We start from the raw sequence: 21,923 nt of genomic DNA on the forward strand, positions 1-21,923 counted from the left end.
GCTATTAGCGACATTACGGCAATGCCTATGAATGTCAATTGCTAGGTCTGCTTATTTTTCTTTTGTATACCCCATGCAGAGGCAGCACTCAATTGGGGTATATTGTTTAAACATTAGTTCCGTAGTGTAACTTTTCATACCATAAAAAACTAACAAATAGTTAGATTGCTTTTAAGTAAGTCAAGAGACTGGCTGGCTAGCAACAGAGAACGTACTCTTAAAGCGTTTCATATTAATTTTTAATAAAGTGAAATATTAAATACAAAGACCAAATGAGTTCAGATCAGTTCATGGTATAAAGAGAGACTCTGCCTGCTTCTAATAAATGCCTGCTATTCAATGCTAATCATTTGCAAAACTCATTATATTTCTCCTTTGATAAACGTTAAGGTGCGTTTACCGCATTATTAAATTTAGAAAAATAAGGAGTTTTAAATTTTAATCAGTTTCTACAAAAAATCGCAAGATATTTAGCTCTGTTATTAATGAGAGCTTCATTCATTTATTTATATATTCAGTAGATCAAGTCAATCATGCGATCTATCTGAAATTGATTGCAACACTCAAGCACATGCTTATAAAAATATATTTTTATAAATAATTTATTGACTTAATAGACTAATGGTTTTGATCTATTCATATGAATCAATGGAATAACACTTTTGGTTAGGATCTATTCATATGCATTTGTTTCTGGTTTAGTGTTCAGTGCAGTGGGACATTCAAGTTGGCTGCTGTTTTAGTTTGCTGCACCTTTGGCAATTGCCAACAGTTTTTAACACAAGTTGAAATTGGCGATTGGCCCACAAATGTATGCTACACTTTTTGCAGCGTCCATTCTTCTAGCTGCCAGCTGCAGTGGCCGTTGCGAAAGGAAAACAATCAAATATTGAGCGCACAAGCCGGCAAATGGCGCCAACAAATAAAAATTTATACAACAGTCATAATCCATTACCCATGCCAGCAACCTGGTCTGGTCTGGATTGGCCTGGGCTGGGCAGGTTATAGTTGAAATTGGATGGGATTGGCATACGGTCTGGGATTCGGTTCGCGATGGATTGCAGCTTCCGTGCATTTATTTATTTTTCACTTGCTCGCCAAACATTTATGCATGTATACATATATACATATATATTAATCGGTATCCCTTAATAAAACCGATGTAAAAAATTGAGTGCAACTTAACCCACATTTGCATGCGTGAGCTTTAAAATGTGTCAAAAAAAAAAAAAAAAAAAACAACAACAACAAAAAAATACTGTTGGTGAATTGCCTTAACAACATTCTGCGCGAAATAAGCTTGATTTTTAATTAATTAAATTTTATTTATTTACTTGGCAGCTCAGCGAACTGGGGCGACCATTCACGGGCGGCTCCTGGTGCGGCAAGGCCACCGGACCGCAATTATACTTCAGCGAAACATCCACGGTGACAGCTTCAGTGAAGGTGAGTGAAGGACATTCTCCAGGCAAACATGTGAGAGTAGATTTCACTTATTGCAAACATTCAGTTGATTTTTTTCTTTGCTTGGCTTAATGTGCCATAATATTGAAATAGCCATCTCTTTAAAGTATGCAACATGTATAAGCGAAACAAATAGAGTTCTTTTTAAATAAGAAATCAATAATTTAAATGAAAATTTAGTTAAAATAGCACAATTAAAGTGAGCGTATGCAGAATTCGGTCAATCGACATACACTTGTTTCCTGTTTTTAATTTTAAATTGAACAACTTTTGCGGATACGCGACGTATGCGTAATGTTTACTTGAGCAGCCATTGCCACTTTTTGATTAATATTTAAATAAACGTGCGACCATAAAAGCAAATGGATAAGAACTCTGGACAGGTTGCAGAGTTCGCAGGCGCATAAATTATGAAAATTAATAAAAATTCATGCGCCAATCGGATACCCGCTTGACCGCCAGCCTGCACTCTGAGAGTGCAACAAAATGCTTCAAGTGACGATGAGTTGACGTGGTCGGCGGCGCAGATTGCAGATTGCATAATTAAAAGAAAATTGCGTGTGCAAATGACAATTTTTCAGAATACGGCACAGGCAAGTTTCCACCCAAGTCCTTGCCAGACTGAATTGCAAGAGTTCGCCTGATCGTTCTTTGTCTTGGCAGCTGTCGCTCACTTTTCGACAAATAAATATTTCAATGCATCCCACCCCCTCTGTCCGCCTATGTGGGTGTGTGTCAATGTCCTTGTGTATTGCCACATACAATCGAGCAGCTGATTGACAGCGCACCATTTTCTGTTCCATTCGGCAACGTTTCCCTCGCATCTATCTATATACTTTTATTTGCTCAGTCTATTTTCAGCTCATTTCAGCAAGCGAAGTTATTGCATTGTAAGATTTTTACAAAATAAGTGCATTTTTTGGGTAGCCTTTTTAAATTTTCCTCTTTCTTTCTTTTTTGCCAATTTTGCAGGTATTTCATCCGCCACGCAATATACGGGACGACAAACCCTTTGAGTTCAGCATAAGATACAAATTTATAAGCCAGTCCGATGCAGTTGTGAGGTAAGTTGCTATGAGTAAAAAAATAGTGTTACTAACTTGCATCCAACATGAAATGTTGGGAGCAATTCAGAAATCCAGAAATAAAACGTTGACTCTAGCTAAAAATTTGATTTTATGGCTTTACACTTTTACGATTCATATTTCTTTGTACACTTTTCTTAAGGGAATAAACAACAAAAATTGAAAATATTTTTCATGGTACATAAAAAAATTTGTATTATCCTATTTGTCACATTTTGAACAATAGCTTTGGCTTCTGTTAGACTTGATTATTTTTTAGAAACGCGACGTTTGCTATTTGCACAAGAATAATTTAATATCAACAAGAAAGCAAATATGATTTTCTGTGCAACTTTAATAGCTGTTGCTCGCAACTTCAATCGAAACATTACAATCATAATATTTTTAGTTTGGAATGCCATTAGCTTTTGCTTTCGCCTCATATAGTATTCCGTCTAAAAGTAATCACCAAATTTAGTGTAGGCGCCCAGCAGCTTTCAGAGCTGTAATTTATCATTTAAGCTACGGGAGGGCGAAGTGCGGGGGTGACCTTTAAAAGTGAGGACAGCTCGGCAAGTTAATGTCGTCAGACTGCTGTGGCGCCTGACAGTTTGGCCTTTGTTTTAACGCGCTGCCAGCTCCGGCAGCTGAGCCGCCGTTCTCGAGCTAAATCCTAGTACATGCTCGAACAATGCCAGCTTTGTTGGAGTGCTGCATAAAACATGAGCAGCAGCTCCTTGCCGGGATACGTGGCACGCCAAATACACGGTTCAAGCTGCAATCCATTTGTGCCTAGACGTGTGTCAAATTTCGTGCATGTGTCGCATTCTTTGTTTGCGCCAGTTGCCAGTTGCCGGTTGTGCCGGATATGGCAATAGTCATATAAATTGAAATGTATTTTTACACCTCAACAAATTTCACACAATTCACACGGCAAAATAATATTTACGAGTAGAGATGCATTCGCAAATGCAGTTGGAGACCCAATTCAATGCTTGTTGGTGTCCGGCATACGGACCATTAGCAAACCAAACAATGGCCAAACATTGGGCCAAATGAGGATTTAAAACCCAAAATGCCAGGGTGCATTTTATGCAAATTGCAGACAGGCTGAAAGCCCCAAATACCCAAATACCAAACAAATATACTGCTCAGTAGAGGAGGCAGCCAAACTAAATTAAATGCTAAACTTACACATTCAACAACACTTGGCGCACCCACATCCACACTTGCCTATGTAAAAACATATATATGTATACTAATGGTATGTGGGCTTACATTACAGGTATGGACTGCCCGATAAGCCATTGGAATTGGGACGTGTCACACCCGGCACCTATTGTACAAGGCAATTCGATGAATGCTATCGTAACAAGTGTCGCCTGCAAAGTCCAAATTATCCTGGTATGTATCCAAGGAATGTTACCTGCTATTGGACCATACGACAGAAAGAAGTTCCAACCAGCAAGCATGCCATGATTGCCGTCAGCCAGGAGAATCAGCACAAAGCCCTAGTAAAGCGGTAAGTAAAATACTGGGAAGAGGGCTTAGAATAGGGCAGTGGGGGTAAGTTTTGTTCGTTCTATTGAAATACCAAATTCTATGCAACGTGCATGGAGCACATTAAATAAGCATTAGCAATTTGTGGAGCCAGAAGACCATGTCGCATTTGTATGACAAATTTCAATTTGGCAAATTGCAATCCGACTTGCAGTCCGCAGTCCCGTTGTCCGCATCCATTTCACACTTGTGAACCCAATAAGCGGCCAATGGGCTAGATCAGACAAAAGTTGAGCACAATGTTGTATTTTGTATATTCCAATTAAATGTTTGCATATCAAATTAGATAGAAACAGACAGGGAGGCGCTCAAACCGAATGACAGCTATCCGAATGGCTATAATTCAATCCCATTTTACAAGGAAGCGTATATAGTAAATGTCGCGATTGTTGTACACTTTTTTAATGCAGGTAAATGAACTAAATAAGTAAAAAAAAAAATGCGTTTACAGAAAAATATTTTTGTAGTTCTCTAGGCCATAAAGCCACAATTTTTTAGAGAGTGAGACAGAGAGAGAGAGCGTAATTCTGTCCAGAATTTCTATAGCAATCGAATATATATCTTTTTTTACTCAATAGACATACTTATGGCTTTATGCATATTCGCATAAAAGAGCATTGAAATGTCGAGTTAGATTGCATCAATTTGGGCTTTGCGGATTATTAACTTTGACAGTGTCTCCAATGTGCCACGCATTGACAGCAGTTGGCAGTTGTTTTTCAGGATTTTCGAAATTAAAATGTTTGCCTTGCATTTAGCGCTGATTGCAATTTACATTTTTTTTGCATGTTGTTTGACAGCTAAAAATAAAACCCACTGTGGTTCGATAAACAATTTTTTTGCTATCATTTTTTTTTCTACTACTAACTTTAATCTTTGTCACATTTGCAGCTCTATTGCCAGCTTTAATAAGACCTCACGCTCGATTCGTGCCTGGTCTGATTGTACTGGAGAGCGCGATCATTTAATCTTTTACGATGGCAGCTCCACAAATGATCCCGTCCTGGCCAAATATTGTGGCGGCGATTGGTTGCCTCGTGTCGTCTCACGGTGAGTTGAATGCATGAAATCATAGCATACCTTTCAGCTTATGTGCTACAGTTGTGCCGTACTGTATCGCAATGTGACTTCAAGCGCTTGTCAGGCATTTATTTAACGCCATTTCTCTTTTATGAAAAAGTTAAATATGAGCCGAGCACAACTCATAATACATTTACAAGCCCAGTCAGACATACAAACTGACAGAGCGCCATTTTAATGAGCGTGTGTTATGTGTTTGTCTGTGGCTGTGTGTGCGTGTGTGTGTGTGTGTAAGACCGCAGTTCTAGTGCACTGCACTGCAGTTGGCCTGGGGCGCATGTGTTCCAATTCAGTTACACATAGATACACTCTCTCACACACACACACACACACAAAAACACACAGACACATAGACACTGTTTATGGGGCTTTGTGTGTGCCTTGCAATTGTGCGCAATGCTTAAGAAAAACCGGAAATTGGGTTGCTCTGCAGACAGACAAAGCAACCAACAGACAGACTTAAATAGAGACTCACACACACACACACACACACACACACACACACACACTAACCCACACTAGATAGACACACACACACACATATACACATGAAACATAAATAGATTTATGTGTGCGCCATTTGCAACTTTTTGCTTGACTATACAAAATGCACGCCTATTGAAAACATTTTGATGCATGTGATTTATGCAATGGAAATATCTATGCTCATTAGGTGCCAAGTTCTTTAGAGAAGTGCCACTACAAATTCTTAAAGTGCAAGCTTAATCATTGCAGGTACTTGTATTAAAAGTAGTTGTAGCATCATTTTGTAAAAAGTTTTTTTCTTAGTATTATTATTATTTTAACGTAATTAAATTCAATAATTTCTTTATTTATTTTTAAAAATGATCATTAAATTTCAAACTAAAGTCGTGGAATTTTTATACATTAAAACCTATTGGCTGGCTTTGGCGACCTTTCCATTTTGCACATTTTAAAACCAAAACTTATAAATTATAACTTGGGCAGTTGCAAAATTCTATTCCTAAACTTACTCCCGATTTTTTCAATGTGAAGAGCAACTGAAACAAAGAAATTTAAAATTAAAAATGAATTAAAATTGAACTAGTGTCTTCTTATATACAACAATTAATTAATTATAAATTTCTATACTGTATTTGCTTCCAATCAGGGTTTTGCCCTAATTCAACAGTTTCCATGTCATCCCATGCTTACCTTCTTTCTGGTTCGTGGGCTCAGTTTTACTGGTTCGCTTTGAAGACACTTAGAATCAGGCTATAAATTATTAAAGCAGAAATGCCCGCATGAAAAGGACCTCGAAAATGGCTCAAGTGCAAACTGCGAGAACAGGCCACACCTCCACATGGCATTTAAGTGGACGACGTCCCCCGTGCAGCCCTTCGGCCATTTATCTCGCACTTCACATTCTGTTTTTGTTGTTATTTGGCTGGGCAAAGTTTGCGCTTTTCGCTGACTCTTGAGACATGCACATCAACTTTGATTGTTGTTGGAATATTTGTTGTTGTTCTTTTTTTTTTGTAGCTTATTTTTTTTGATGTTTATGCAGCTGCAAAAAAGGTTTGAAAGTTTAAGTCACGGCACAAATTAAAAGTTACTCAGGCAGTACGATGATTACAACTGATGTTGATCATCATGATGAGGACGATGATAATGATGGGGATGTTAATGATGGTGGTGATGAGAATCGTTTCACCTTGTTGCTTAATCTCTTAATGAGTTGCACTCGGGCATTTATTGACATTTTGTCGAGGACGCTGGGAAAATTGCGAGAGCTGAAATCTTATAAGCAAACATGCACAGCACAGGGAACACATCAAGAATGCATATAACGTAAAATGCACACTGAAGATGATGATGAGGCCGAGCCTGACGGAAAGAAGTGGGCGCACAAGCCACGCCCCCGACCCCACACTTCCACAAACGCACACACACCAACGTGTACTACGTTTGAGAAAAAAACGGAATTAAGTTCGCTGCAAAAGTTGTCCTCTACAGAACGTCGCCCACCCCACCATATTTGCCAACCGACGTTCTCAACGTCTTTCGCGACATGAGAAGACGAATTATAAATGCACACAAACACACACACACACCCACGTACGCACACACACCCGCAAATACACATACAAATGCATGGCTGCATCAGCTGGTTCTGTGTGAGTGTTGGCTTACAGACACCTCAGACATGACAGTCATACAATTTTGCCTGCCATATTTTTTTTGCCGCGCTCTCGCCACAGCCCTGACTTTCAGCACATAGTGTGTGAAGGGGAGGTGAAGTGTTGCGGAAATGTTGCCACATGAAAATTATTAATTTCCCTGTGCAACTTAAAATTGCAACAAGCTGCAAGCGGCAAGCAGCAACCTGGCAACGTCTCCTTGACGTGCCTGCGCAGTTTTATTGAACTCTTTTTCTTGGTGGAGTCTTCAATTTGTGTGCCTGCCCCTGCCTGCTTAAGGAAAGCAGCTGTTGCTTTTCTAAGTGTACGAGTATGTTAATTTTTCTTCATTTTTTCTTTTATTTTTTGTGCCACTTCAAAGAAGCTGGGAAAGCGTTAACTTTTTAAATGGCACATTAATTTTTTGTTAGTTGTTGGTTTTTGTTCAAAGTATTATAATTTCGTTTCGAAAGGGGCGCTTGAAAACCGATTAAGCATTCACATATAAAAAGCATGCATAAAACATAAAAACACGTATAGTAAGCACTTCCGGCATAAAGGCAGCTATCACGTAATGTCTGTTAAAGCGTCTCCAGCAGCGAATCGTAAACTATTATATAAGAGATATGTTTCTTAATATCTACTTCCGAAACCAGAAACCATCCAAAAAGATATTCCATCAGTTGCAACTGCCTGAGAACTATTTTAATAAGTACTGACTACATCTGCAAGGGTATTAAATCTTCGGCTCTCCGACCTTAACTATTTCATATAGTTTTAAATTATTTGATGTCTTGTGGTTACAAGTCACATGCTAAAGTTGAGTACCTGAAGAGAAAGTTTATGAATGTATGTGGGCCTGTGTGTGCCTGTGTAAATATGTTACGTTAGGTTCTCTCATAAGCATTTAGTTTAAGTGTTTGTTTTTGAGCTAGTTCTTGTGCTCATGTGTTTTCTTTGAAATGAGTTTTCCTATCTGTCAAAGTTAATTTAAACCTGCATATATGTATATATATATTTTGGTTATAATCCCTTTTAATGATATAACGTGTGCCTATTAAAAATGTGCCAAACTCACGTTTTCTCCCATAACTATTCATCGCCCTTCGTAATTATATCATTAGCTTCTATTTACATAATTATGTTACACACTGCTTGAGGTTTTATTAGAAATCGTTTAATTTTCTACAAAATCAACTAGCTCGTTTAATTTGACACAAACTAAATGCGTTTAGAAGCCGTTTATTAGCTGCATTAGAACATAATCAACTGGCCACTGGGCGACCCTGTTCATCATTAGAACTAGTTCAATTAGCGACCGAACTTGACTGTGTTTGCTCCTCAAAGCGAGCATCAAATTTGCTGGTAATTGTGTTAACCAGCCCGCTCGCTCCGCACACAGAGCCCTTGGTCCACTTGATTTGACGGGCCATACACCACTTTAAGAGCCGCCAATCTCTCGATATGCTCGTGCGCCCGCCATACCACAAGACGGCGCTGCCATTTGCGGTCAGACATTTTGGTACCGGGGCATGTGCAAATTCGTGACCAAAGCAGGATGTGGGCATCGATTGGCGGGTTGGTGAGGGGACCACTGAGTGCTGAGTGCTGGTAGGGATGGTGTATTTTATGCGACGCATTGATAACCACCGGCAAAGGGACAACGCTTGGAAACGTGTGCTGGTTTTGTGTTGATTTTACGACACCCGCAAGTGCCGCAGGCCATTAAGTACCCAAGTGCTACGCATCGTAGGGATCCAAGCTAGCTCCACTGGGAGCGAGTGTGAAAGGGACAGCCAGAGAAGCAAAGCCAACATTTGTGGGCTTTATTAAAAATTAATTTACTTTTCATTTGCAGTTTATTGCACTTGGCAGTGACAAAAAATACGTTGCAGCAGCTGCCACTCACAGCCCGGCCCCGACATCGTCACAGGACACGTGTCCTCTGACTTTGTGTGTCCTTGCGTAGGTGTTTGAATAATAAGAGCACCCGTCTCGGTTGCTGTCTTTTAGCCACACTTACACGTATTAAAAAGCCATTTGTGTTGGCCATATTTGATGGCTTTTAGCATCGGCCGTGTGCCGCGCGTGTGGAGAGCCGTAACAAGCGGCAGGTGTGGGCGACAGCTGTTCAAGCTGCGGCCGCCTTTTATTTTTTATGTATTTTATATTACTCATACGCCGCGTAGGCCGTTGATATAAAAATTCAATTTGAAATTTAAATTGAAAAGCTTTGGCAAATTAATGAAACAGCTACTGCAAATTACGGCAGCATAATCATAAGCTTTCGAATTCCCGAAAATAGCTGCGATTAGTTGTATTGCGATAAGTTGTATTGACCAATCAATAGAATTTAGTGTGTAAGTGCATTTTGTATGCTGCAAATTTCTCGCACAATTCACCATTTTCAGCAGGTTCAGTTTGCGTCAAAACATGTGCACATTAATATAGTTCGCAAGCTCTTTAATGCCTCTTCTACTATAAGGGAGTGCCGCTTTCTAACGGTAAGTGGCAGTTCTCACACTTTATAAAACTGAAAAGTTAACTCTTAAGCCTTTTAATGTTACTTTAGGAGCAGCGAAGCTAAGGCTTGCCGAAGCAGTTCCCTGCCTCCAAAAAGTGGACAAGTTTTATGAGCACTCGATGTCATTGCCATCGTTGGCCAGCAATTGCCGCTCGTGGCTGTGGGGCTCGACGCCCTGCCGCTTTGGGCTGGCGTCGCGTCGTCTACAACAAATGGTGCAACACCCACGGCTGTCATTTCATAATTTTCGGCCAAAAATCGAAAGACAAACGGCCCCAAAAATGTTGGCCCGCAGTCGAAGATTCGCTACTTGCTTGTCGCTTGTTATGCCAAAAAATTTGCCTAAAACTTTGGCGTGTCCCACCTCTCAGCAGCAGACAATGGCGAAAAAAGTTAATTTGGCAGCGAAAATGCAAACAAGCAGACGACAAAACGACTGGCGGACACTTTAAATAGGCATGTGGAACGGACAGAAACTCGGGCCGCAAAACTGCTGGCAAAACTGTGAACCAAAACAGCGCAAAACACAACAAATACTGCGTCATACTTTTAGGCGCGGCCGCCTTTTCTGGCAAGCACAACATTTGTTTGTTTCGCTGCCTACCAAATATATAAATATCTGTATGTGTGTGTGTGTGTGTGTGTGGGCAACAACTTTACGGCTTCACTTGATTGTCGAGTTGTGCAAATTAAATTTATGTGAAACTACTTTACTCACGCCTCTAATTGAAATGCCCAAAGCTGGGCAGTTGTACGTGACCCGTGCGCAATGTTGTTCAATAATAAACTGCCGATGGATGTGTTTTTTAGCCTGAAATAATTGTAAATATTTGTATAATTTAAATGTTAATAATACTGTTTTTGTTTGTATTATTTAAATATATTAACTCAATTCTTTAAATTGGCCGTTTATTAAATCTCTATCTATCTATATGTCGCTTATTTCGCAATAGCCTTAAGTCCAAAAATACACATAATCTGCCGACTAAAACCATTTTAAATTTAATAATAATATTATATTTTAATGACTGCTGTCAGATATTGCCTAAAGAGAGGAAAAGTATTTGCTGCTCTTTAGGTATTTGACAATCTGATAACAGTCGCTTCTTGACAAGAAAATTCAATGAATCATTTTTATTAAAATGTTTATCAAATATTTACCTGTATTAATCCAACCATTTTTCTTTTTCAGCGGCCCGGAAATGTTGGTGGCCTTTCACTCAAGCCCCTTCTCAGCACCCCTACAGCAGGGCATACCCAATCGCGGCTTTGAACTGGATGTGGATATACTGTTCACCGATTCGGACTCGTATGATTTTGCGCAGGGAACGAAGAATCTTTGTGAATTTCATATAAATGCATCGAATCCGGGTAAGTGATTGTAAATGATAAAAAAGTCAACCAAATTATTAAGCACAAGCACACGCAAAGAAACAGACCCGAAATTAGGTCAACTGCACATATAATGCACTCCTGAGTTTCCTTTCTTCCCGATTCCCTCAGCCGGTGCCGGTGTCGATGTCGCTGCTGCTTATGCTTTAATGCAGCACTGATTCGGCTGCCATTGTTTTATTTATAATTTATTTATATTTATATTGCTTACTTAGCGATGCTGCTTGAGCGAGCGCACGCACTCCCCGAACACTCAACTGCAACTCCAGCTTCACCAATTTACTCACGGCGTACAGCTAAGTAATTGGAGCACGGCGTCTTTCAGTAATCAAAAGTTGCATCCACTTTAAAGTTGATGTAACCTGAGTAACACCTGGACAGGGTGGCTACCTTTCATTAGCTTCGGGGCGAATCTAAGCTGACTTAATGGGTTTTTAATTCGATTCGGGGCCAGACGAAATCAAATTGCGTTGATCTGGCTGCTAAAGGGGACTGAAAAACTGGAAGCAGCAATTGGTGGATTTTAAGTTCTTTGAGTCTTAAAAGAGCTCATCATATAAACTCATTTGAATCTCGTGCATAAATTTGCGATATATCTGATTCGAATTCCCTTCCTTTTTATATATTTCACATATTTTATTGTCAGATATTTAGATTATGCATACGAGTATTTATGGGAAGGCATATTTCTGACTAGTTTAAGCTGCTATTGCACTGTGAACAGAGTGTAGAGTTGTCGGTTTCAGTCTTGTTACTTCTTTGCAACTAGATTTAATTTGTTGGCTGTGATTTTTATATGTTGCACATTGTATTCGACTGCTGGGTAAAAATATTTAAATAAAAAATAATTATTTAAATGTATAAAAAAAAAATCCATAAAAATAACTAAATTTAAACGGAAGCTGAACAGCAGTACGAACGGAGTTGCCAAGTGTGCTGCGCCATAGATATGCCCTTAATACACTTACTTAATTGCGGTTTATTGTAAGCCCCCGTCTGTAAGCCGTATTCTTAAATTGCTTTTTATTTTTGCTGCTGGTCAGCGGGCAGCTGCATTTAATTGAAAAATTATTAAATGAAATTTCGGCGCAACTGCCCGAAACGCAGTCTGGCAACTTGTGCAGCGCAAAATTGGGCATGGTTATTCGAGCCCTGTGCAAAATGGAGCCAGTTTGTGTATATGTATATATGTGTGTGTATATGTGTGTGTGTATGTATGTGTGCAGTGTGGCAGACGCTAATGTTCATTAATTTGCACTTAATAATTTTTGAGTAGGTTTATTTCCTGGCCAACGCTCGGTTGCGTTTGTTTTTTTTTCTATTTCTCAATCCTGCTTTATTTGCAAATTTGCCTTCATCTAAAATTAGTTTTCGCTCTGCGCAGGCGATTTTGGCAGCTGTAGGCAACATAAATGAGACTAAACCCACCCGCCCATTTAAGTTGTGCCTCTGTTCGTTGAAGCTGCTTTTATCGTGCCTCGTGTTGTTGCTGTGCTCATTAACTTGCCAGCTTATTATGTTTGCTGTTCCTCGGCCCGTTCTGGCTGGTTTGTTGTTTTTGCTTCATTTTTGACCGTTTAACTTCTGTGCAATGCCCTCCTGGCATCGGTATTGATTGCGGCAACATCTCCATTTGCGTCTTAACTCTCGTCTTAATGCGCTGGGAATTTGCGCAGCTGTGTCTGGCTAGAGGATAAACATTTGACAGGGGCGTGAAATTGCCATATCTATCATAGTTTAAATCAGTCTGCGACAAAGGTTATGGAAGAAGACATTAAAGAGCACAATATCAACATTTATCAGAGCAGCTATTAACAAAGCTAATAAATAAATATAGAAATTTGCAAAAGACCAATAAAAATATCAAAATAGAACACTCCTCTAGATTAGCTGAAAGATTTATGCACCAAGCCAAAAACTTTGCACATAATAATTTGTGAAGCGGCAAACAAAACTTTTGCAAGATTTTAAAATCAGTTAAGGAAATTAAATGGCTGTCGGGGGAATCTATTTTCATTAGATGGAAACAAATTAAAACATATTCGAATTAGCCAGAGGCAAGACATTAAGTTGTTTTGCAATACCCTAAAGTTCTTTTAATCTCATCGATGTAGGCGTGATTGTTAGCAATATTTTACTATTTTAATTATTGTTGGTTTTATACATTTTCATACAATACCAATCATAAATAAACATTTATATATATACTCACAAATTATTTTTTTTACCATATTTCGAGTTAATTTGCTGGTATATAATATTTCTAACAGGGCTGCAAGCTCTACAATTTAATTTATATTTGTGAACAATGTTTGACTAGGCATCTTTTTATGAAAAAATTAAATTTTTCATTTGCAATTGCCCAATGTACTACTGAAAATATTGCAGCCTCAAATATTTTCATATACAAAATGCGGGCTAAATTTGATCTGTACCCAAAAGCTTGCATCTACCAAATATGGTTGAAGTGGTGCAACAATTGGGTCCTAATACTATTATTATTATAATGTATACTATTTTGCAGGTTCTGCTTAAAACTATTATTGAAAATAATATGCTTTGCCTCAGCTGTTTGTCTTTTTATACCCTGAACCCATTAAAAATGGGTATAAGGGTATATTGTATTTGTGCAAAATCCAAATGTATGTAACAGGCAGAAGGAAGCTTCTCCGACCCCATAAAGTATATATTTCTTGATCAGCACCAATACCCGCGTCGATCTAGCCATATCCGTCTGTCTGTCTGTCCGTCTGTCCGTCCGTCCGTCTGTCCGTATGTATGAACGCAAGGATCTCAGAACCTATAAGAGCTAGAGACTTGAGAGATGTAGGTGCTCCCAGGGCCTGCGCAGATCGAGTTTGTTTCCGATAATCGATAACTTACTCCGTTTCCAAGCAATCGATAAAAATCGATTTCGATATCCTGTTTTTTAGGCAATTTTGGTAAATAATAACACCAAACTTGACATGGCTTCTAAAATATAATATATATATGCATTTGATGTTGGAAGAAGAGGGTTCAGGGTATCCCCTAGTCGGGAGCTCCCGACTAGAACCACTTACTTATTTTAAACTAAATTGTATTTAACTCTTTGTCAACAAATGTTAAAAATGTGAAAGATCAGCTTTTGCTGACACCACAAGCTGACCACTTCGTTTCGTATAATTCAATAAAATTAGGTTTACTTTAAACATGGTCGGTCGCTTGTAACGAAATACATGCATTTCAAATTTAATAAAAAGGACACACACACGCACAGCTGACACACACACAACACACACTGAGGGGAAGAGAGAGAGAGAGAGAGACAGACAGAGAACTTCTGTTTGTCAGCTTCAATGCGTTCTAGTTTCGGCTCAGAGCCGCTGAAGTTCTACATTTAATTAAGCTTAATTGATAAAGTTATGGTAAAATCAAACCAAATTAAATATGCAACAGATTTTGTTACGTAATCAATGGAATGAATACAAATGCAGTCGACAACGAACTGTAGCCCATTGGAAATTGCAGTTTTGTTAATCATACGCCGTGTATTACATTCTGTGTTTATATCCGAGGGTTTATCACGCATTATTTACATGCCACACACCCGCACACTCACACATACGCACACATTGAGATCATTATTATAACTTTCAAATGACCTTTGCTGTTTATAATAAATTGTTTTGCTCGCTTTTAGCATACTACATATTTAAATGCAATGCATATTGAATTTGTTGGCTCCTTAATGATGATGTTTGTTGTTGCTGCCGCTACTGTTGTTGTTGTAGTTGTTGTTGTTGTGCTGAGGGGGCAGCGTTGTACAAACAAAACCGCGTTGCGCACAATTGAAAGCAAAATGAAACGATAAATATTTGGTTTTCGTTAAAACTTTAATTAAAATCATGTTGTAGCCCGCAATAATTTATTTTTAGCGAACGCTTACGTTATTTGTGACTGTATGTGTGTGTGTGGGTAAAGGGTGTGCTAGGGTGTTTGGTGTGTGCGTGTTGTGTGTGTGTGCGCTGTGTGTGTTTGTGTGTCGATAACAAAACAATTATGCTGCTTTGCTTTTTGTTTGTATTTTGCCTTGGCCCCGCTTGGTTCCGCCCTTTGGTCATTATAAATGTTTCATGCGCGAGCACCACATTTTCCTAATTGAACTTGCCGCGGAATGTTGGCCAAAGTGCTGCCACTTGCGTTGTGTTATTTTTTTTTTCGTGTTGCCTTCTGCTACAGTTTGCTTTAAAAGTATGGGTGTTATTGCACCTGCTGCTGCTTTTGCTACTGCTGGTGTGTGCTCAGCATTCCAATTTGACGCCTGTGGGCGCATTCACATGGTATTCAAATTGTTTCGATTAGCTCATTAGCCATTTATTAAGTGATTTAAAACAAAATTTGAAATTCAATTATGATGTTAAATATGCACACATATGCATATATGTGCTGCTTTGTATGTAGCAAATGGAGAAACAGACAGATAGCCCGAATCTATTAACAAATTAATATAGACAATCTAAGATATATTAAACAAGCTAAATTAATTGTGATTAACTCTAATGAAATTACAAGAAAGTTTTGGAATAAAACCATAGAAATATATAGATGTAGATAGAAAGGGCTCAGTTTCCATATGAAGGACGTATGCTAATTGAGATGGAAGTTAAAATTCATGCAAGCAGATTTTTAATCATAACTTTTATTAAATCGATTTTTTGCGATTTTTATGCGAGTAGTTTCTCATGTTATTAGTAAACTTTCCTGGCATATAAACGAATTATGTCTTGCGTAGATACTCGGCCCGCATTTGGGTCATACGCTTGATAAATTTAACTTAACACTTAAGACGGCAAGCAACGCCCTCAATCAAGTTCGCTGTCAATGCCCGCACCGAAATGTTGTTTTAATTGCCACACCCCGTCCTCCTTCCAAGCAAACGAACCCATCTAATTAACGCTAATCAACTTGCTGACACTCGAATTGCCGCCACACAGGACATAAACACAATGGCTAAGCTGCCAAGCTTCGAAACTTCCTCCCACACCAGACAGCTGCAAAGATTTCGAATTATTTTATGTGATGCGAGTATAATAAATTATTATATTAAATCGCTGTGAGACTTGCTGCAAATTATTTATGCCCAATCCAAAATCAGACACACACAAAGTCACATACATATGACAAAGCGGGGGAGAGAGATCATAGATGCTATAAATTTATTACTGTACAAGCTGAGGAACATTTCCGATGAAGCCAAGAAGCGTTTACCCAGTGATTTGTATGGATAGATATGTGTATTGACTATACATACCAGGGCGCTAAAAATATGCTCCAAATGTGAAGCAAATATACAACATTTTATTACAAATAAAGCGAAGAAGAATGCGAGCGCATACGAAATTGTGTACTCATATCAACAAATACACATACAAACTGTGATATATTCATATACATATGTATATATAAATGTGTGTGTTTAGAAAGGAAGGCACAGGGCTAAGTACAATAGATACATTTCCACATTGGCGGAACTTGCTTTGGCATTTTTATTGATTTACGGATTATTGTCGAGCAAGTGGAGCGACGAATCTGAACATTGTGCAACTGAGCGAGTGGCAACGACTTCAACGCTGTTGCAAGTTCTTCAAAGTTTTCTAAGATTTTTTGCCATCTATTCGATTCGTTTTGGTCTCAGTTGTTGTTTGCAGCAGCGTAAAACTTTGAGCGAAACTTTAAACAAATCTTTTTGTACAAACGCTGCGCGAGAACTTGTTGAAATTTGTACTTTTTAATATCAAAAAGTCAACAGACAAAAAAAATGAAATTAAAATATATACATATGTCAAACATAGAATGCGAAGTTGAATGCCAAAATTTGCATTGAAATTATGATACGAGGTTCTTAAAATCTGTTTCAATTTGGCATAGCATATATTTGTGGGCGAAATTTCATAGATGGAGAACAAATTTTACTTTAGATATTTTATATAAATTGAATGAATAGAACGAACTTTTGAAACAAATCTAATATAGCTTTTTTTATTCAGACCTATTTGAAAACCCAGACGAAATATTTCGAAATTTCAGCTGAAATGAGGAGAAAAGCAACACGAAAACGCCCTTCTATTATAATTTTGTCATAAAATCGAACCACAAGAGAAACGGATGCATTCAAATGAGGTCATTGGCTGGCTGATTTGGCAGACAATGGTGGTGGGGCGTGGCGGTTCAGTGGTTGGAGACCGAATGAACCAGAGCATATATTTGTTGTTTAGTTTGTTTATTGAGTTGCAATTTTGTTTGCAATCAGCGGCGAAATGCAAGGAACGAGCATGAAACAACAAACCGGCAATCGAAACTAACGAGAATATGTCAATGCATGGGCTGTGATGTGCAAACAGCAAATTAGCATATTTGCACATAACGACAACATTTTATTTGTCTGCGTTAGTGTGTGCGTGTGTGTGCGCGCGTTTATGTAAAATAAATATTTATACATGAATTTGTCAATGGTTTGTGCTTTGTTTTAGTGGCCATTGATGGTTATGAACTTTGCACAATATATATTTTTTTGATTTCTATGTCTGTTGGATTATTTTATTTAAATAGTTTGCCTTACTGAATAAATGAACAATGATCAACGCACAGCCCAAAGACAAAAGCATTCTTTTGGTTAGATAAGAACTAACTAACAAAAAGGCAATAATAATTATTTAGAAGCATTACAATTCTTATGTATTTTTTTTTTTTTTAAGTAGCGCGAATTTTTATTGTTTGTGTATACGATTGCGAACAGGGAAGCACGCGAATGCATGGATGAGAGGCTTAAATTTCATAGGGCACGCAAGAAACGTAAGATTTCGATAACTATTTCAAATAATTGCATTTATTGGGTTTGTTTGATGACTGTGCTGCCTTACACAACACTAACTTAGCAACACATGATAGGGCACCCAGTCAAGCATTTCAATTATCATCAGATACGAGTGAAATCAATTGGAGGAGCAGACCTACATCAGCTTTGACACTTCTTCTATACATATATATATATATATACATATGTATATATAAATATATATATTTTGCGTATGAGATTGCAGATGAGGGCAATTTAGTTGCTGCGAAAACAAATCGTTTGCAATTAGCCGCTGCTGCATAAAGTTCACATTTGTTTTCTTCCCAATTATTGGGTAAATCACATATAAATCAGCCAAATTGATTGCCACCCCTTGCCGCATGCAGCAGCATATTAATTGAAGTTTAGCTGCTTACCCGCTGCCCTTGTAATTTTGGCCAAAAATACAAGATATATACGCACAATACAAACATACCATTGTATGCGCGCTTATTTGTAGGAATTTTTGAAATTTTTCGCCTTACATTGTAATTAACTCACTTTCGTTCACGCAACTTAAAGCACTAATATTTGCTGGCTAATTAGTTATATAGGCTTTAGAGAAGAGAGTAGATGCGGAGATTCTAACTAAAAGCTAATATCTTATCATAGGAGTAAAATATGTTTAGGAACTATTCATTTTCTGTTGAGCACTATATCAATTCTAATCAAATACTAATAATATAACTAGTAATGGAAGAAAACTTTTAGGTCTCCACAGATTGTTTTAGATTGGGCCCAAATTTTTCAACAACTAAATATGCAACATATTTTGCCTGTCATCTCTTGTTGTGCATTTTCGTTTGCAGTCAAAACTGTCATCGAAAATTCCAATAAAATTATTGAATCACACGAGAGTCAATGAAAAGTACTGCGATCCAAATGTGTATATTCACAGTAGACACTCGGCACGAGTGTACGGCCCTTCACTTTGTATTGCGTATATGAAATGTAATCATTGATATTTTGTGCGCCACGTGAATTAGTTAACTTTTGCGCACGGCCAAAATTACATTCGATGTTAGGAGCAGAGCCTGTGGGTGGGTTGGTTGGAAATGTTTCGATCTCAGCTGCAGTGGCTGTAATAAATTTCGATGGCATACGAAATGGCAGCGATGCCATTCGGCACTGCCGGGCAATACAACAATGGCTCTGCACGGAAATAATTCAAGGCCCGGAATCGGATTCGGTGTCGGTATCGGTGTTGTTGTTGTTGGCATCGGCGCCGATGCCAAAGTTGGAGCTGTAGTCGTAGCCGGTTGTAGGACCTGCTGCCGCCGTAATAGTAGTAATAATAATAATATGCTTATCAGCATGCCATAAAGTGCGACTCCGACTATCGTTGCCACGCACTCGTCGATAGAGTGAGTGCGGCGGAATAATGTTAAACAGTGTAGGAGTTTACTTTCAGGTAAATCGTACATATATATTGGTAGTTTTTGCCGGCGTACCGCAAGCGTGGCAATAAAATTGTTATTTTTACGATTTATTATTAGAGTGCATTTGGGTTTTTGCGGCATCGACCACAAAATGTAGTCGCAATTGTGTACGCAACGTAACGCATTTGGGCATTAAATTATGGGGTGTTAGTTTTATTGATTGTGTGGCCAAGGGTGGCGAGTTCGGACCTTTTGTGGGGACTACCAAACCTATCCCCAGCACTGGCTTGATTGACTAGCGCCTAGTTTGTCCACGTTATTTGATTGCTTGTTTTTTTTTTGTTATTTTTCGATTTGTTATTGACCGCTGTACAAATTAAATACAATTGCCCCCAGGGCGCAACAAACCGCAACTATCTTCACATACAGCCACTTGCCCAGTTGTGTATAAAGCATATATCAGTTCTTGTTTGGCAGAACAATGAAAGCTGTCCTGCCTTTTAGGCACATAAACAATTAGTCAAAACCGAAGGAAGTCTAGCCAAAGGAAATATGCATGGTTGACCACATGTCTACTTTAAATGCAGTTCGAACCTATCTTTTAATGGGCGTAACGCATATTTTATATGCCCGAATTAGCATTGGCATTTCCGCTGAATTAGCATAAAACTCAGTACTACCAGCCAATAATTATGCCATTGCATTGTCCTATCTACACATTAAAATCGCATTGAAATCTGTTTATATTTATGAGTTTTTACTGTTCTGTAACTCTGTGTTTGGCTCAATTTACACCCATTGAAAGTTAGTCGCAAAACTTTTGAAACAAATGTATTAATATTTACAAAGAAGATAATCATGAAAATAAATATAATTATATAATTGTTTAATTGTATAAAAAACTAATTGTTTTGTACAGCCAAGTAATTAGCTTTTTCACATTTTAATTAATTTTATAAGAATATCGTATTCTTTTATGTCTTCATTTTGTAAAATAAGAAACTCTTTTAGTTGCCCACAATATATGCCAGAATTTGGTTTTTAAATTCCAGTACACAATTGCTTAAAGCAGTCTTAAGTGCCTCTCGAGGCGTTTCGCATTGGCTTTATGGGCCAGAATTGTGCCCAACCAGCGCAATGTGACAATAAAAAGCTCATAAAAATGTATTAGCTTTGTGGCGTGAGGCAGAAACGCACATATGCCAGATGCCACATGCCACAGAGTCGTAGAGTCTGCAATGAAACCAATTCTCACATTTCGTCCTCACCAGCTCAGTCCAGCTGGCAACTTTTGCCTATGTGGCAGCTGCAACTTTTGTCGCCTGCTGCCACTCGATGCGGCACATCAAAAACTCTTTGGCGTACACCAACTTGAAGTTGAAAAGCTGTCGCAGCAGCAAGAGGTTCGGTCTCGGCACAGGTGTTATCATCGATACCGTTGACGTTTGCTTCCTCCATAGAGAGCGGCACTCAGCCACCCACCTTGACACATACAACATCCACTCGAAGTATCGCTCTCTGTGCCGCACTGCAACAAATCGTGCGACTTTGAGCAATTGAAATGCGCGCTTCCATCGCTTTTTGGCTTCGTTCGATTTTCCCTGTTTGCCGTTTTTAATTTGTCACTTGAAGCAAAAGTTGCCAAAGTTGTCCCCTCGCCCGAGAGGCAGAGCGCTCAAGTGAGCTCCAGATGTAGTTTGGTTGTTTGGTTGCTTTTCTCGTTTCATCTGGCTTGTTGCCATTCGGACAGCTTTAATTAAAGTTAAGTGTTGCCATTGCAACATTAAGCAGCAGCCTCAACTTACTTCTATATACACATCAATATTAGCAATTGAATGTTGCGCCAAGTTGCAGAACAAATATTGTTTGGATGCCCAAAGAACCAACCCTGCGAAAATGTTGTTAAAACAACATTGTTGCTAGAATTTGCACACATTGACTTTAAACAGTCAAAGTTCGCATTTCCAGATAATAAACAGTGCCTTGCAACTATAGAAATACATTTATTCGTGAAACTTTTAAGGCTTTGGGCGTGCAAAGTGTTTAAATCAACTTTCCCATGAGCTTTACATCTAATGAGAACTATTTTAACCTCAATTACTTCTATCGACGTTGCCCAACGATATCATTTTCTTCGATGGAGAATCTCTAAGCCAGTCTAGCTGAGACTCAAAAATTTGTTTACTATTTCTTGAATAATTAGCTTGTAAACCAAAATTCTAAAAAAAAGCCTATCGCATTTTTAGCGATTAGGTTAGTATAGTATTTTATTATTCTGTAACTAGAAATTTGGCTCAAGTGTAAAATGTGAAATCGCAGTATTATATCATCTAACTGATAAATCTGATGACAATGAGAGATATTTCTATTTATTCTATTAGCTTGTTATACTTTATACACACAATTTGTGCTATTGCAAAAGTGTTTTTTATGTGCACGATA

General features: G+C 38.4%; 1 protein-coding gene across 2 annotated transcripts in view; it reads left to right on the forward strand.

Annotated features, from left to right (window-relative positions):
- The window catches only part of LOC115769857, a 147,795-nt gene that overhangs the window by 84,521 nt on the left and 41,351 nt on the right, over nt 1-21,923 (forward strand). For both annotated transcript variants that reach the window (XM_030714843.1, XM_030714844.1), the window contains exons 6-10: nt 1,342-1,446; nt 2,437-2,528; nt 3,814-4,050; nt 4,980-5,138; nt 11,026-11,204. In XM_030714843.1, coding sequence (XP_030570703.1) covers nt 1,342-1,446; nt 2,437-2,528; nt 3,814-4,050; nt 4,980-5,138; nt 11,026-11,204 — 772 coding nt within the window. The remainder of the gene's footprint in view (nt 1-1,341; nt 1,447-2,436; nt 2,529-3,813; nt 4,051-4,979; nt 5,139-11,025; nt 11,205-21,923) is intronic.

This window comes from Drosophila novamexicana, unplaced genomic scaffold, assembly GCF_003285875.2.
Source record: "Drosophila novamexicana strain 15010-1031.04,08,12 unplaced genomic scaffold, DnovRS2.1 tig00004554-arrow-pilon, whole genome shotgun sequence".
NCBI classification, from domain to species: domain Eukaryota; kingdom Metazoa; phylum Arthropoda; class Insecta; order Diptera; family Drosophilidae; genus Drosophila; species Drosophila novamexicana.